This window comes from Crotalus tigris, unplaced genomic scaffold (assembly GCF_016545835.1).
Source record: "Crotalus tigris isolate CLP2741 ecotype Arizona unplaced genomic scaffold, ASM1654583v1 scf7180000018970.2248101, whole genome shotgun sequence".
NCBI classification, from domain to species: Eukaryota; Metazoa; Chordata; class Lepidosauria; order Squamata; family Viperidae; genus Crotalus; species Crotalus tigris.
Window position 1 is genome coordinate 1177944 of NW_024097302.1, and position 18029 is coordinate 1195972.

At 35.1% G+C, this 18029-nt stretch overlaps 3 protein-coding genes across 10 annotated transcripts in view; 2 read left to right on the top strand and 1 right to left on the bottom strand.

Moving 5' to 3' along the window:
• Positions 1-7359, top strand: part of LOC120314658 (G-protein coupled receptor 87-like) — a 28190-nt gene extending 20831 nt beyond the window's left edge. For both annotated transcript variants that reach the window (XR_005558494.1, XR_005558495.1), the window contains exons 4-5: positions 3328-3493; positions 7255-7359. The gene's annotated coding sequence lies outside the window, so the exon portion shown is untranslated. The remainder of the gene's footprint in view (positions 1-3327; positions 3494-7254) is intronic.
• MED12L (mediator complex subunit 12L) overlaps positions 1-18029 on the bottom strand; it is a 167569-nt gene that overhangs the window by 102610 nt on the left and 46930 nt on the right. For 4 of the 7 annotated variants that reach the window (XM_039357963.1, XM_039357964.1, XM_039357961.1 and 1 more), the window contains one exon: positions 8453-8536. The exons of the other annotated variants lie outside the window; for them this stretch is intronic. In XM_039357963.1, coding sequence (XP_039213897.1) covers positions 8453-8536 — 84 coding nt within the window. The remainder of the gene's footprint in view (positions 1-8452; positions 8537-18029) is intronic. 7 annotated transcript variants of the gene reach the window in all.
• Positions 13839-17678, top strand: GPR171 (G protein-coupled receptor 171). The gene is made up of 2 exons (XM_039357973.1): positions 13839-15450; positions 16591-17678. Exon 2 carries the CDS (start codon positions 16637-16639, stop codon positions 17645-17647), a length of 1011 nt encoding a protein of 336 aa, XP_039213907.1. The 5' UTR covers positions 13839-15450; positions 16591-16636; the 3' UTR covers positions 17648-17678.

An 18029-nucleotide genomic window follows, 5' to 3' on the forward strand; every position in this document is an offset into this window, starting at 1 on the left:
GCAATAGAAGCAAAAATGCCATTTTGAATTTTATCAAATAGAAGTTTAAAAAGTTATATTGCACAGACAAAAAAGGTGGCAATATAATACTGTTAATAACATATAAAGTGCCGTGCCTAACAAGTTCATACTAACATTAATTCAGATGTGGATTTTAAATGCAATTCATGTCAGGTGTGAAAGAACAAGTCCTTACTTGAAGGTCCTATTAAACTGTTGTATTGCTACTCATGCCTATGCACAGGAATATTCTCAACTAATGGAGAATGGAGTTAGAGTTGGAGTCAGATAAAGGTCAACAGAATTCAAAGGAGGTTGGACTTAGTTTGCTTGTGGCTATGTAGGGATTCTAGGCTGATCTCTCTTTTAACTCCACCCTTAGATTCTTCCACTTCTCCTACACTCTAAAAATCATTTTTAAGTGCTTCTAGTGTATAGTTAAACTCAATCCAGTTGCAACTCCTTGATCTTATGACAGAGTTATCTTAATACATGCATCAAGCCTTTTTAAAATTCATATAAATTTAATTATGCATTATTTTAAAATAGGCCCACTTGAAAAGGTTTCTCGGCAGCCAACAGCAACATATAAAATGGATTAAAAAGAAGAAATAATATAAAGTATATAAAACAAAATAAAATCAATTCCTATGAGGGCCAATCACAATCAACTGAAGCCAAAGGGAGATAGAAAAAGTAGTGTATTCGTTTTATTTGTTTGTGAAAGGCACTCAGAGTTGGGACAGTAGAAACATCTAGGATATTCCAAAGGCCAAAGGTGCTCCCACAGCAAAAGCCTGTAAGTTACAATGGGGTTGAAATAAGAGACTTATAATCATCCTTTCATTTATGACCATAGCAGCATTGCTAGAGTCACATGATCAAAATTCGGTTACTTGGCAGCCAGCAAGTATTTATGATGGTTGCAGTGTGCTGCAGTCATATAATTTCTATTTGTGACTTTCCCAGATGGCATCTGACAAGCAGTGTCAATGGGAGAAATTGGATTTGCTTAACAACTGCAGTTTTTTTAAACAATCTTGGCCAAAAAAAGGTCATAAAATCCAGCACAAACCACCTAACAACTGCCTTACTTAGCAATAGAAATTTTAGTCCCAATTTGGTTACAAGTTAAGAATTTCCTGTAATTAGAAAAATTAAGGAAAGCTGCTCCCAACAAATTATAGAGAAAAATATGCTAAAGAAAACCTACTTAGTTGGCAAGATTCTATCATCCAACTTCTGTTTTCCTTTAAATAAATCTGATTAATAACATTCTGTGATCTTCTAACTTTCATGGTGGCAGATGGTTGTTAAGGGTTTGACATAGAGCACTCTACTCATAGTTGTTCTGCGTGCTTGTATAAGGACATCAAAACTTTCCTGTGAATTTCTTGGGAAATACAGTGACATGCAGGTAGTTCTCAATCTACAACCACAATTGGGACTAGAATTTCCATTGCTAAGTTGTTAAGTGAGCCCGTACCCTCTTCTACAATCTTTTTTGCCCTGGTTGTTAACTGAATCACTGAAATTGTAAATGAATCTTTAAGCAAATCCAGCTTCCCCCACTGACACTGCTTGTCATAAGCTGACTGGGATGGTAATAAATGGCAATCACATGACTCTGAAACATTGTAGTTGTTATAAATACATGCCAATTGCTAAATGCCCAAATTTTGATCACATAACCAAAGGAATACTGCAATGTGAGGACTGGTTGCAAGTCACTTTTTTCAGTGCCATTGTAATTTTGAAAAGTTGTAAATGGTTTATAAATGGTTTACAAATGGTTGTAAATAAAGGACCACCTCTACTGGATTGGTATTTTGAGGCTGAAAGTTTGCACACAGTTGATACCCAGTTATATTTCCTTGTTACCTTCTGGGAGGCTTTGTGGTATCTGAAGCAGAACATCCAGATTCAGCAACAGTTTTGTTCCATATAGCATCAATCTTGTGAACTCATAAGTTTCCTCTTTCCGCTATGTATTCAGAATAGACGGTGATTAATATAGCATGTGTATATATGTTATGTATAGGTAGATATATACTTTGTTTTGAGAGCAGGCAACAAAATTTCATTTTTAATGTGGGTCAGTGTACTCACAGTAAAAAAAATTGACAATAAAGGTTATCATATCTTCCTGATGGTAAGCCCTAATGGGACAGACGTTCTTCTTAATACAAATGCTCAAGAACAGCTTATAACCGAAGTAAACATAGAATATGGGAAAGGTAAGAAAGAAATATAACAAATAGGAATCATGCTGAAGGTAATACCAATGTTTAAGGAAATTTAAATACTGTATGTACAGAAAGAATTGTTCTAGCACCCAATGTTATTTCATTCTTACGTATATGACTTCAGCAATTTAGTCTACTTTATATAAGCACCATTACTTCTTCTTTTTAAAAGTTCATGTGGAAGTAAAGCAGACATTGTGGTACGGGATGTTTCCCAATCTTAGCAGACAGAAGGTGTATCTAGTTGATGGTTCATTCAAGTGCTATATTTCATGTCACCACTCTTGTTTGGAATTTATACTGTAGGAATTTCAGTGTGTTCAATAATATTAATATTGGGTCAGAGTGAAACAGTTATTCCTTATATAATTAACTTTAAATCAGAAAAAGAGCACCAAAAAAACCTCCTTCTTTCACATAATTACACCAGGAATTGCAACTATGGACTCTTCCTGTGCTACTCTCAGCAAGTGGCAATTTTCTATGAGATATGACTAATTTTATACAGCAGTCCCCACAAGGGTTTTTAACATTTTACTCATCATGACTTCATATATTTTCATTTTAAACAGTATTCATTTCTGTCTCAATATAAAAATAAAAGAATTACAAAATATGTTTCTGGGTTAAAGAAAAAAGGAAACCACACTAATTAAAATCTAACAGCATCTATCTGCAGCTATTGCAAATCAGGGTATTATCTTTTTGCAAAGCACTAGCATTGCTTCCATAAAAAGAATGCAATCCTAGAAAAGATTTTCACTGCTTCCATACAAGGCACATATCACTTTGAAAAGTTCATCAAATCTTACCACTTAAAAAAAGAAAACAAAAAAATGTATGGTCAAATATTTTTCTGCTTAATATGGAAAATGTGTACTTCAGTAATTTTGGAATATTTCTAAAGTAAATAAATGTGTAGTTTGTTGCTTAAGCCAATTTCTTGAGAACTGTTTAGTTTCCAAGAACTGGACATGGAAGAAAGGAGGAAATTAGAATTTTGAAAGAGTTGCTATGACCAGTAGGGAACTTTTATGGTTTCAGCTTCATGCGTTTCCTTTGGGGGGGGCATGTTTTTTAGATTTGTCACTCACAGTTTAATCAGCCGCTCATGGTCAGCTGCAGCATCAGCTGGAAGCAGCAAACTCTACAACTCTGGGACTTTTAAACCAGTGTGGGGAAGTGCTGGGAACTTTATTTCGGGCTGGATTTGAAAGGGATGTGAAAAACTACCAAAGTCTGTACTGGTAAGAAGTTACTATAAATTTATTTGTTTGTTTGTTTAAAAATGCATTCTTGTCAAAATACTTAATCTTAAATCTTGCCATAGTTATAACTCCAAACTGCAGAGTAGAAAAAGATATTTGAAAAACAACAAATGAGTAAATGTATGCTGAATATGTCATCATATTACTGGTGTTGTATACTATTTTAAGAAATAGTTTTACAGATAAAAATAAAAAAACTTTTTTTGTTCATTATTAGTTGCATTGCATTAAATTGCATTAGTTACATTACATTGTATTATGTTTCCACTGAACTAATTACTCAGGTAGTTATAAAACTAGTTAATTTATATCATTTTTGTACCTCTGATACTTAAAAAAAAGCTTTAAAAAGTTAAATTTGATTGCATTTGTATTAAAGATTGCTTCCATCTCAAATATATCAGTATAATTAGCTATATACTTATAGTTACTGGGATGGGATGAGAATTTAATTTTTAAAAAAAAGATTCTGGAGAAAAATAAAAATGGAAAACAAGTTGTATGTGCATTTGTGAAACCAGAAAGGCAAAAAGTACCACAATTAGAAGAAGACTCTTTGAAAAGACTTATTTATGTCATTGGATTGGATGTTTAACAATGGTCTGTTAAGCATGTTTAGTATGCTACTGAATAAATGACTCACCTCTTACTATGAATATTTAATAATAATATCACATTATTGAGCCCATGCTGGTTATTATTTTGTACAGAAATATTACACATTATACAAATAACAATATTTAACCTATATTTATTGCTAAGTTATTTTTTATTATTAAAACAAAGTATAATTCATTGTTAAAGCCCCTTTTCTCTTTCTATAAACTTCATACTTGGCAGAATAATGTTGACTTTGTGACATCGAAGCAAACCAGTGATTTCAAAGCTCTGCACAGTAGAAATGAAAAAAATGCGTAATGAACTGGCTGTGCATTTTAGGGACAGGTTTGAACTGGATACTAGGATACATTACATTGCTGTATGGAGGCACAAATAGGTCTAAAATAATTGACCCTCTTATAGGCTTAGGCCACTCAGTATACACACACACACACATATACACACACACACTCACTCACACACACACACACACACACACACGGATATGGCAGCCAGCTATTGCACTGTATGTAAAAAAAAATGCCTAGTGAACTCAGTGAGGCTACTGGGCTACAATTATGAAGTAATAAGGCAGGACTACAAAGATAATAGGCTTTTGGAAACAAAAGAGCAATACTTTATGAACATAGTTTCTTTTTTGGAAGTAACTTTCTTTTGCTTTTCCTCTCACTTTCTATTCCTGTTCCCTTGCTTCCCATTTCCTAACTTTTGAGCTTTCCTTGGCCTTCAAAATATTTAATGGCTGAGCTAACAAGTTTAGTTTTCCTGGAAATACATTTTTGTAATATATTTTGTGGCTCAATTGAACACCATAGATTCAAGTAGTGCTTTGATTTCCCTGGGAAGATATATTTGGTTTAGGGGCTTTTATCTTGGTCTACAATTCTACTTTGGATGTTAACAGTTGGTATAAATGCTACTCTGGTTTGCAAGCAGAGAAATAAATGAAATGGATCCAGATTTCTTCTTGGGCCATACTGTCCTAAGTTGTCACAAACATTATTATAGGTATTGATTTCCTCACATTGAAATCAACCAGTCTGAAAAGATCACAAGACGTTCTATGACATTAGTGTCTCCAACCTCTCACCTTTCCTCTGATCTTAATTTGATTGAAGGAAATGAATCTATGTATGGAGCTGTTGTCTTAGAGGCCATACAAATGCAGCAGGAAATTTGGGAGTTGTTTCAAAGAGAGAACAGTTGATATATTTTTCACTGATTCCCATAAATATATGGGAATATATTACAGTATATATGTAATCCTGTGCAAGGTTTATTTCTGCAATCTCTTTGGCCTTCCCATGTCCAGAGTCAAGTTCAATTGCATAAATACCACATTTTTCTTTTAACTGTTCCTTCATTTTTAAACCACCTCATTAAGTTTTCAGTTGTAAATGACAATCATAGAAATTTCCATATATGCAGAAATATTCCTCACAAAGCCATTTATGTAACTTGTCAGTTAATGTGATTTAACTAAAGGGAGATTTTTTAAAAAAAGAAAAGAAAGCTGAGTAACACCAATAACATTCACTATACTTCTCTATATCTTTCTGTTCTCGTGTGTAACCTTCTATCACTTTCATATACTTCACATATTGTCTTTTATTTTTTAAACTTCTCATTTTTCTCTGAAAAACTTAATTCCAACCATCTATAGCTTACTTGTAATATAGTCTTCATTCATCCACTACATACTTCTTGGCATGTTCTTCAAGACAACCACTTTCATTTATTTCAAGAATCATTTATCCCTTACAAGAGATTGCATATTATTCGTGCCTTCAGCATTTCTACATCTTAAAGTTTCCCCGCCTATTTTCCAATTTTAGCAAACTTTTACCAAGGTACGTAAGTTCATCTACTTTAATTTTTCAACATTTACATGTAATTTTGATTCAATAACTGCATTTCTGGCACCTAAAACATTAATTTTCAGTTTCATATTTCTCAGCACATCATTAAATGAATGTGATAAACTGACATGAACTGCTTCTTTTCTCTAAAATCATATTCCCTGCAATCCTCACTATTTGTCCCATAAAATCTTATTAAAAATAAGCTCCAGTGTATCTTTATGAATAGTACTTTTCTATTGAAAAAGTCTGCCTATGATTTTCTCATGTTCAGCTTATAAAAAGAAGGAGAAATAGTAAAATGACAAAAACCAACTTTATAGACTTATAATTTAAAAAGGAGACTGGAAGGAAAAGCTGCATTTATGGGAAGTGAAAGTAGGATTGGAACATTTATCATTGTAACTGAATTATGGTGCCCTGAACAAGAATTTTAATCCAGTTATGTTTTTCCCAATTGAAACAGGATTACACAACAATATACTGAAGGATGTGATAGATTTTTTTTCTGTGTGCTCAGCAAGGGATGATATACATACTTACACATATGATTTTATTTTTAAAATATCACATAATCTTATATTCTAAAAAATTATGTGATAATTTTTTAAATTATATGATAATACTGAAGAGGCTTCTATGTATGCAAAAATCAATGTCCATAACCAGGGGAACTGTGACTGTTTCAGAAAAAAATAGTAAACATCACTATTTGTTTACAAAAATAATCATATATAGATCCATTTCATCAGAAGCATAAAGTCTGTGATGAGTTATTCTAGTTAATAGATTATGTGTATCTCTTGTAGGTCTCTACAGATGCATTGGTATCTGTAATATTTCTGGGAATGACTTTGTGAAACAGAAACTTAGACAACCTTAGCCCAGGGGTCCCCAACCTACGGGCAGTGGGCGCAGGCTTGTGGCCACCAGGCCACAGAAATGGCTGGCTGGTGCATGCACGCACGGGCACACATTCCCCCCATTCGCACTAGCACCCACAGCCCCGTTTGCACATGCACATGGGCGCAAACAGGGATGCTAGAACAGGATGAGTGTCTGTGGCCCATTTGTGCATGCATGAAGGTGCGTGACTATTTGCACATGTGAACGGTGCCAGAGCATGCCGCATGCACGAATGGGGCCACTAGTGCCACACCAGTGTGCGTGGCTCCGTGTGTGCATGCACACACCAATTTTAAAGCTGCTCTCCTTCCCTCTGGTCCATGAGCCCACAAAAGTTGAAAACCTCTGTCTTAGCCCACAGAAGGAAAAGGAGTGTGGGATGCATCTCAGAAGGGACCCTCAAAGACAGAGGAGGGGGAAGTGTTTTCAGATCTCCAAGATTTTGTTACAGTAACCAGGTTAGTTCTCAAGATTTGTGCTTCTTGTCTAGATTACCTCAAATAGCTGGTATCAGTCTTACAAACCTGAAAGCATTTATCGTCTCATTTACTCATTTACCTCAAAACTAAATAGAATCCTTTTTATGGAGTTTTCTTTCTGTGAGCTATCTTTTACAAGTAGGTGAAGTTAAAAAAATGAGACCACCTTGTTTAAAGCTGCTTTGTAAAAGGTGAGTTTCTGAAGTATGGAGGAACCAGGAATGAATATTTCTTATTACTTATGTATTTCTTAAAATATTTATATGTCACTGGCCCTATGTAAGAATAGACAATCTTGGCAGAACTTTTAAAAGCTGAGCAGAATTATTATGGGCTAATACTGGACTGGAAAACCACCAGGAAATGAGGCTTTAAACTAAATTGGCAAGTTGAAAAAAATCATAAAAAGATAATGGCAAAATAGTCCTTATTCTTATTAAGAAAACTAAAAGCACATATTATCAGAGGCCGACTTCAACTTTCAGTAGAAATAATTAATTTTTTCTTCTATCATATTCAAAATTACAATTCTCTGATAATACCCAGGACTACAAGGAGCTGTTTAGTAGTGAATCTCAGCATTAATTATTATCAGTAAAAATTCTGCTCAGCATTAGATGAAGCTGTTTACATAAATATAAGAACATAAAAATATTTTTAAAAAAATCATATGCTGCTTTTGTGACAACTATTTGCTAGAAATTATATTTCAAAATAGTAATACTTTGAGAATATTGCCTTTTTACTTGCAATTGCATATGACTTTCTGATATCTTAAAAGAGAAAAATGCATGCAAATTGTTTTCTTAAACTTACTTGATTTTTTTTTATTTTCAGGAGCTGAAAATGAATTAAACATGGTCGATTCAAGCAATACTTCAGAAAATAACTGTGGTAGCAATAAAATCATTACACAACAAGTTGTTCCATTGATCTACGGTTTCATCTTTATAGGTGGAATACTGTTAAATGCATCGGCAGCTTGGATCTTTCTTCACATTCCCAGCAAGACAAGTTTTATTGTTTATCTCAAGAACATTGTCATAGCCGACCTTATTATGAGCTTAACTTACCCTTTTAAAATATTTTCTGACTCCAAAATTGGACACTGGCAGCTCGATGTTGTTGTCTGCCGCTATTCTGCTGTCATCTTTTACCTAAATATGTATATTAGTATAACATTATTTGGACTCATAGGATTTGACAGATGCTTTAAAATAATGAAGCCCCAATTCAGCACTTCGGCTTACAATGTCCAGTGTAGCAAAATTGTATGTCTGGTCATATGGCTGCTACAGATTCTTATCTCTTTTCCCAATATTATTTTAACAAACCAAACTCCTACAGAAGACAATTCAAATGACTGTATGAAACTCAAAAGCCATCTTGGAATCCAATGGCACACAGCTTCAAGCTACACATGCCTAGGAATTTTCTGGATTGTGTTTTTTCTCCTAATAGTCTTCTACAGTTCCATTGCAAAGAAAATATATATTTCACATCAAAAATTTAAGAAAAATTCCAAGCTGGTAAAGAAAAAGACCAATCGAAACATTTTCACCATCATGCTTGTATTTATCGTTTGTTTTGTTCCATACCACCTGGTCAGAGCCCCATATACATTAAATCAAATCAAAGGTGATTACCACTGTGAGATTAAAAATATACTGTTTTACCTAAAAGAACTTACTTTGCTACTGTCTGCTGCAAATGTTTGTCTTGATCCAGTTATTTACGTATTCCTTTGTCAACCATTTAAGGAAAAACTGTACCAAAAATTGCATCTGAAAGTTAAAACATCTGAAGAGTTCGAAAATTCTAAATCAAGAAAGTCAAATGCTATTGAAACAGTTACTATTTTATAAATTCTAATAGCAAGCATTTTCAACATTATGGAGATGTGGGCATGTTGTTAAATTAAGCAAACGGTTTATAACTCATGAAGAATATTTGTCCTCCTCAATCATTGCTCCAATACCTATACAGAAATCCCCTTCCTTACACTAACTATGAATTGGTTTTAGGTCATAGTCAATTTAGGACCACAGTTTAGACCAAAATTTCCATTGCTAAACAGGGTAATTGTTAAGTGACTTTTTCCAATTTTAGGACCCTTTTTGCCATTGTTTTTAATTGCTGCAGTTGTTAAGTGAATCTGGCTTCCCCCATTGACTTTGCTTGGCAAAAGCCAGCTGGGGGGGTCACAAATGGTGATCCCATGATGCTGGGATGCTGCAATCATTGTAAGTGCAAGGACCAGTTGTAAGTCACTTTTTTCCCCCAGAGCTTCTGGAGCTTTGAAGGCTCATTGAATGAATGGTTGTAAGTCAAGGACTACCTGTTTTTGGTTTAGTTTCTGTTTTTTCTTAATATATCTGATTATGAAGATGTCCAACTATATACATGTAGATGATATATGATTTAAAGTGTAGCAAAATAAACACATTCCACCAAATATCATTTTGAAAGCCCAGCAGCTGATTTTAGAAATATTATTGAAAATACTAAAGAAATTAGTGGTGTTTTTTCTGAGTTCCTCCAAGATTTTCAGTCTGTTTTATCATTTTTCTTTTATAAAGAAATCTTCTTCCACATTAGCATACCCACAAAATCAACTCAGCCATCAGACATCCTACTAGGTAGCCCACACAAGGGTACATGGGTGTATGTGTGAAAATGTCAAATGATTTCATATGTACAATAAGGACAGAGTCCTAGGGAGTTTCTTCCTTTTAGACATATAGATTGATACCAGTATTTATTTCAGTCCCATTTGAAGCAGAGAACTGAATGGAATGGGACCAATTGGATGAGAAAGGAGGGTTTTGAGGGTTATGATTCTTCCTTAGAAAATCAGGATGTAGTTCAATTTTGATTCGACACAGAAAAAGTGTGTCAACTCTTTTGAACTGCTAGTTCAACTGCACAAATGACCAGCACACAGGCCATTTTGGACAGCAGACAGAACATTCGGCAGAAAGTTGAAAGACATTCTGTTGAGTAGAATGCCAGAGGGTGAAAAAAGGACAGGATCTTTCCAGACACAAACACTCGTACAGGGGTGCACGCGGACTTCTTCTCTAAATACTGTACAGTGCTGTTTGTTCTTACCATGCTTTTCTAGTTAAAGAATTGTGCTGGCCTTAGCTTAGAAAAGTATGTGTTTATATACGTGCATACATTTCTACTCAGAACTTTTTACAAGTTCTTAACTGTTTCTCTTTCTCCCTCCTTCTTCACACAGATATTTGTATCTGTGCTTTGATATATTCACTCTGTTAGACTCTGTTAGACACCTACCCTCCATACTTTCACACTTACTTTCAACCTAGAGAGGTGATGGCAAAGGGGAAAATAAGTCTTTTTGAGCCTTTTGAATTCCAGGACCCTAGTCAAACTTTCTTCACTGACTCCTGGTTTGTCCTTTCCAAATGCTGTCATCTTAGTTCTTTTTCAACAGATAGTTCTCATCTTGCTTTCAAGTCATCCCTGCTCCTGTTAGATCCCTAGTTACAGATTCCTCCTTTCTTCCCCTAACTTTTCTTTCATTCATATAGCAGCACCAGGCTATACAGCACCAGCTACCTTGTTCATAGCCCAGTTTTAGAGATATTTGCTCCAAAAGGCAAACATCCGCTCACAAGAATTAGACAAGAACCTTCTTAGTCTCTATGTGACAGAAATCTTAACTTGAGACTACTTAATGTGCATCAGGGCAACTTACTAAGTTATATCATAAATGAGATACTGTTTCTGGTTTTCAACGATATGTTCCTTGAAGTTGTATTTCTTAATATTCATTTGCAGGGGCATCTGCTGGTGAGAGATCAAAAAAGTCAAAAAGCTGAGTTTTGATCAATGATCAAAGCCCTCATGATCGAAATCCTGATTCTTTGTATATATGTCAACATTGCATGCATGTAGAAAGGAGCTAGGCTTCGATCATATGGTTTGCACATGCTATCTTGATTTTTATTCATTGGCAGATGTCCCTGAATTGTAGTTCAGAAGATGAACCAGATAGACAGTATATTAAGATTGGGCAACTTGAGGTTTAGCATTATCTGACAGGTTATGAAAGATTTGCGATGATAAAACAAGTTTCCCATCAGTTGTCATTTGCAATTCATATTTCTAATGAGATAGACATCAATTTAGCAATTTTTTCCCTTTAGCCTCATATCTCAAAGCTCTTCTAATCTGCATTATTAATATGCCTAGAAACCATGGAAATCAACTTCAAATTCAAACTTAAGTGCCCAAAGGCAAGCAATAAATATGACAATACTGGGAAAAATATTTACTAATGAGTAAAAATAATCAGAGAGCACTGTAATGTTTTTGCATACTATGTTTTGAATTATTCCTCTTCTCTCCTACACTGGGATTACGTTCTCTGATGTCACACACACTATTATAAAGCAATGTTTTACTTGTACACAGTTTGCACGTCTAAAATAGGTTATAACACTTATCAAAACAGCATGCAGAAGGAACTTGGGATATTAAAGCTGTAGAAAAAAATACTGTGGAAAAATAATGGAACTAACAGTGTTTAGACATATAAAAAGATACCATAGGAAAGGGTCAGGAACAAAGTTTCTATTGTCACAGAAATTAGAAAAAGAAATGATAGTATTAATTGAAGCAATAAGAATATTGCAGAAGTTGTCAGAGATGTTTCCTCAAAAGCCTGTAAATCTGTTTAATATAGGTGATGGAATAGTATAGGAAGATTTCATAAAAAGTCTTCAGCTGATCCAAATAGCCCCCAAGCTTACTGGGCAGCCATTTTATTGACACATTGTACCATTGCTATAGAAACAATGCTGGTTACAAAATGTTGCAGAGTACAGTTCAAGGTACTGATCTACCTTTAAAGTCCAATATGGCTTGAAAAGACCATCTTAAAAAAAACCATGCCTTTCCCATATGGTATAGGGTTTCCTGCCTGAGCAGGGGATTGGACTCTATGACCTCCAAGGTCTCTTCCAACTACTACTACTACTACTACTACTACTACTACTACTACTTCTTCTTCTTCTTCTTCTTCTTCTTCTTCTTCTTCTTCTTCTTCTTCTTCTTCTTCTTCTTCTTCTTCTTATTATTATTATTATTATTATTATTATTATTATTATTATTATTATTATTATTGTGGATCATCACACAGTCAGCCAGGTGTTCAGACTGGATTTGGCATTTTGTCTACCTATCGAGTCCTTTCCCAGGACCTGGGATAGGCAGATGTGGATGTTTGATGGTATTACAGGTATCGTCGCAAGATGGAAGCAGTTCCTAGTAAGGCCACCTTTTGCAATTGACTAATGGCAAATTTGTCAATGCCAATGGTGTTCAAGTGGTGCTCCAGTTGTTTTGGGATTGCACCCAAGGAGCCTGTTACTACTGGTACTACCCTTGCTTGCTTTTTGCCACAGTCTATTTCTATTTGTAGGTCTTTGTATTTTGTTATCTTCTCCAGTTCTTTCTCTTCTATTTTGCTGTCTCCAGGCACTGCCACGTCCACTATCCAGACTTTTTTGTCTTTCTTATTGACAATTGTTAAGTCTGGGGTGTTATGTTGCAGGTGCTTGTCTGTTTGAATTCTGAAGTCACAGAGCAGTTTAATTTTATCATTTTCTATGACTTTCTCTATTTTATGATCCCACCAGTTTTTGCTTACAGGCAAATGATATTTTTTGCAGATCTTCCAATGCACCATTGTTGCGACTTTGTCATGCCGCTGCTTGTAGTCAGTCTGTGCAATCTTCTTGCAACAGCTTACCAGGTGGTCCACTGTTTCTTCAGCTTCTTTGCATAGGTGGCACTTACTGTCTGTTGCTGTCTTCTCAATTTTGACTTTATATGCATTTGTCCTTAAGCCAGAATTAGTCCCTTGGTCTCTTTCTTCAATTTTTCTGCTTTTAGCCATTGTCAGATCTTGTTATCTGCTTTCCCAGCTATTTTTTTAATGTATTGGCCATGTACTGCTTTGTCTTCCCATGCCTCTATTCTGTTCTTCATTTGGTCTTTCTTGTAGGCCAGTTTGGTCTCTCCAGTAGTCAGTAAGCCTTCCTGATATACTAATTTCAGTGCATCTTCATCATTGTTCTTCAGATATTCTTCCAAAGCCATTTTTTCTTCTTCAAGCATCTGATGTACTTGTAGCATTTCACGCTCACCTATTTGCCTTGGTAGATAAAGTCTGTCAAAATGTCACTGTGTGGATGAAGGGCATGATTGTCATTATTTTTCTGGTCTTCCTATCCATTGCTTTTAGTTCTGTTTGAGTCCAGTCCACTATTCCAGCTGTGTACCTAATGACTATTCTGTGTACCTAATTATTATTATTATTGATCATCGCACAGTCAGCCAGATGTTCAGACTGGATTTGGCATTTTGTCTACCTATCAAGTCCTTACCCAGGACCTGGGATAGGCAGATGTGGATGTTTGATGGTATTACAGATATCATCGCAGGATGGAAGCAGTTCCTAATAAGGCTGCCTTTTGCAATTGATTAATAGCGAATTTGTCATATTATTTTTATTATTATTATTATTATTATTATTATTATTATTTTATGCCTGACTGATCCAAAAAGGCAGATAAAGCCTGATGAAGACTGGCATCTGCCAGGAGGCAGCCCAGCATCAGGCATCTTCTGTGGGAGATCCTTTCCTTTGGAATAGCTTCTCTCTTAGGGCAAGGATGGCTCCCATTCTTATGGCCTTCTGGAAGCTGGCAAAGATACAGCTGTGGCAGAAGGCTTCAAAGATTAGTTACAGAGTCAACATATATAAATTAGTCAATATATGAATGTTTTATTGAAATTTGTAATCAATTACTGTTATTATTGTATTTCATTGTTATTATTCATTTATTATTGTTGATTTTAGCATGTTTTTTGTTATTACTTGTAAAACACCTAGAGTCCTTACAAATTAACTGCATTGGGAAATAAATAGTGTATTGTTTTCAAGTGCTTTACAATTGATTTATTATATACCATTCAATTATTTTTAACTTCTAGTGATCAACAGATGATCTAATCCTAACCTATTTCATTTCTCCCAAATGTGCGCTCATACCTTTGTAATTAAATCCATTGCTACTGGTCATTCTTCCTTTCTCTTCCCTTCTAATTATATATTCTATGCATGTTGCTTTCTTGGTAAAAATATAAGAGTGGTTTATCAATGCCTTATACCAGGTATATGAAATGATGTCTTTGCCATTATCACTAAAGTGATCATCTGCCTCCAGCATCTCCCTATATCACTGTGGTCTGCTTGCTTTAGCTGGCAGCTGGGATGATCTTCACATAGCATACATTCCCAACATTGGTATACACTGCTAACAGTCTTAACTCATTCCTCCCTGGAACACACCACTATCATCACAATAAGGTAGCAGAGTAGGGGGTGGGGACTTCGAGTCAGTGCTGATGCCTTAGCTGCTCTTACCAAGAAATGCTGTTATAATTGCTCTGAGTTCATTAAAATCTACTTTTTTAAAAGTTCTAGATAAGTATTTGTCTACATTCAGCATCAATTTCTCTTAAAAACAAAATGTCCACCATTGCATAATATCTTCTATTCAATGCTCTTACTTCTCTCATTTCTTCAGCAAAGCCTTCCCTTTGATTTAAATCAATTGAAGGACAGGGGAATCATTACACAACAGAAATACAACAATAGCAATTCTACATGAAAACTAGCTTCTTCTCATAAAAATTCATTATTGCATTTTCATAACTTTACTTGCTCTCACTTTCTCTTTCACACAAACACACAAAGCCCTTGTTACAAAAACAGAGAATGGATTTTCTGCTGCTGCAACAACTTTGCTATCTTGCATCAGATATTGTTCTATATCTTTCTTTAAGCAGCTTTTAACTAGCTATCTTGCACACCTAAGATTTTCAACTAACTTCTGATTTCCCATGCATCAACTGGAAAACTTGAAAGACACAGGAAATTCTATTATACCAGCCACAAACCGAAGAAAGAACTCGCTGGGCAACATTAAACAGAACTACTTCTGTTTTTCTGAAACATTAGCTAAGACAGCAGGTATGTACTCTTAAAATATATCTCATTATCATTTTCTAACTATGCTTAATGTCATATGTAGTGCCATATTTCTTTCTAAATCTCAAGGGTAATGTTGAACTTCATCAGTTATTACGGGTTTACTCTGAGATAAATTAAGCATGTGACAAATTAAAAGGAATGTAAAAAGTTCATGCAAGATTTATACTACTAAAGCCTCTTCAAACCATTGAAATGCCCACCCAGACTGGATAATGTATTATTGTTATTATAAGTTTATTCTACTGTTAAATAAACAGGCATAGAACAGGATGCAAAACCACCTTTGAAACAAAACAGCACACTGAGCTTCTCTTTATTTATGGCAGACTGAGGCAGATCTTAATTTCCACAGTTCTCTCTCTTCTAGGTGAAATACAGATTGATCAGGAGAGGGGGTTTTTTTACTTTTTTTTTTTTTTTGCTTTGGTTGCTTTTTTTGTTATTTCCCCTTCCCCCCCTTTTTTTTCTGGGCACAACATTTGTTAAACAATTACCAAAGAAATAAAAGAATGAACAAATAGTCAAATAGCTGAAGAAATGCAAAAAAGAAGGTTCTCTCATTCTGATTGTGAAAACAGTAGACAATCATACTGTGGTACCAATAAAGAACGATATTTGTAGGTCAAGGTTGAAATAAAAAGGTCCTTAGTGATCTCTATGCTTGGTTGTTTTCTTGCAGATGTTTTATTACCCCCAAACTAGGTAACATCATCAGAGCATTGGTTTCTCTTTAACTATTAGTGACACTACACTATTAATGACACTACATTTTTTTAAGAATTGTTACTACTTATACTGGTAAAAAATACTAGTTTTGTTGCAGAGTAGCACCTTGCACATGATCCCAACATTGATACAACACTACTATTTACATCTTAATTAAACTACCTTTAAGATTATAGGCAATGCCTAAACTTTTCCTATCCTGACTTTATTCAAAAACTTTAAAAACCTTTTCTACATAACGTTTGGTCTAATGTATAGGTTGAGGGGCTCTTAAGCTAATAAGTATGTTAGGCTGTGTTTTGTTACTCTACCCAAACAATTATTTTTCTTCTTTCTTTTTTTCTTTCTTTCTTGTTTTCTCTCTCTCTCTCTCTCTCTCTCTTTCATTCACAGATTCAAGGTGATTCCTATAATTTGCCTTTATTGTTAAACATTTCAGATGGCTTCCATCAATTCTTCAGAATGCAATATTTACTCTCAAATGCAGCCATTCACTTATATTTATTACTTGATCTTTCTTATTGGGTTCATTGGGAGCTGTTTTGCCCTCTGGAACTTCTTGAAGACCAAGAAGCATCACAAATGCATGAATGTTTACTTAATTAACCTACTAACAGCAGATTTTTTGCTGACCCTTGCCCTGCCAATGAAAATAATTGTAGATTTAGGAGTTGCCCCATGGAAACTGAAAATATTCCACTGTCAAGTCACAGCATGCCTGATCTATATTAATATGTACTTATCAATCATATTCCTGGCATTTTTAAGCATGGACCGGTGCCTCCAGTTAACAAAGGGATACAAGATCTACAGGATTCAGGAACCTGGTTTTGCCAAGATGATATCAGCAGTTGTATGGGTAATGGTTCTCTTCATCATGGTACCAAATATGATTATACCAATCACAGAGATCGAAGAATCATCAAATGTAGGATGCATTGATTTCAAAACAAAAGTGGGAAGAGACTGGCATGTGTTCACCAATTTCATATGTACTGCAATATTTCTGTATTTTTCAGCTATGGTGCTTATCTCTAATTTCCTTGTGATCAGATTACTGTATCAAAACAAAGGTACAGAAGGCTATCCCAGGGTAAAAAGAGCTCTGGTAAACATCCTTTTAGTTACCGCAAGCTACATCATATGCTTTGTTCCTTACCATATTGTTCGAATCCCATATACGCTAAGCCAAAGTAAAACTATAATCACAGATTGTTTTCTTAGAGAATCTCTTTACAAAGCCAAAGAATCCACCTTGCTTTTTAGTGTATCAAACCTGTGCTTTGACCCCATTTTGTGTTTTTATTTTTCAAAAACATTTAGGCTAACAGCCACTAAAAGTTTTGTACCCTTTAAAGGTAGACATGTTTCTCTAGGTGATCAAGAAATGCATGGAGAGAAAATACAACAGTTTCAGGTTTCAGCTGAGATTGCAATCTTTTCCACATGAACAGGACATTAAAAATACATTTGTCTTCCCACTTCTTTGGTATAGTTTGGATTTCTATGGTTTGAATAAGGTTACAGGTTGTTGGGGACAAGAGGTGGTAAGACTGAACAGAAGGAGAACATGGACATTTCTGGTGGTATGCCAAACAGTAGTTTATACTTCATCCTCTAGATCAAAGTCTCCAACCTTTCAGGATTCGGCGGCTTGGTGAACCGGTGCCAGCGGCAGCAGCAGTGGTCGGGAGTGAATTAAGGGATGGTTTTGTGCACACACATGCCACTTTCACAAATGCAGATTTCACCCACCACTTCTGTAGGCTGCTTCTGAATAGGCTACAGGCCAGCATTGGGCCGTGGACCAGGGTTGGGGATCCCTGCTCTAG

Bases quoted from the DNA above. Each gene is read 5' to 3' on its own strand.
- GPR171 (XM_039357973.1), top strand. From the start codon at position 16,637: ATGGCTTCCATCAATTCTTCAGAATGCAATATTTACTCTCAAATGCAG.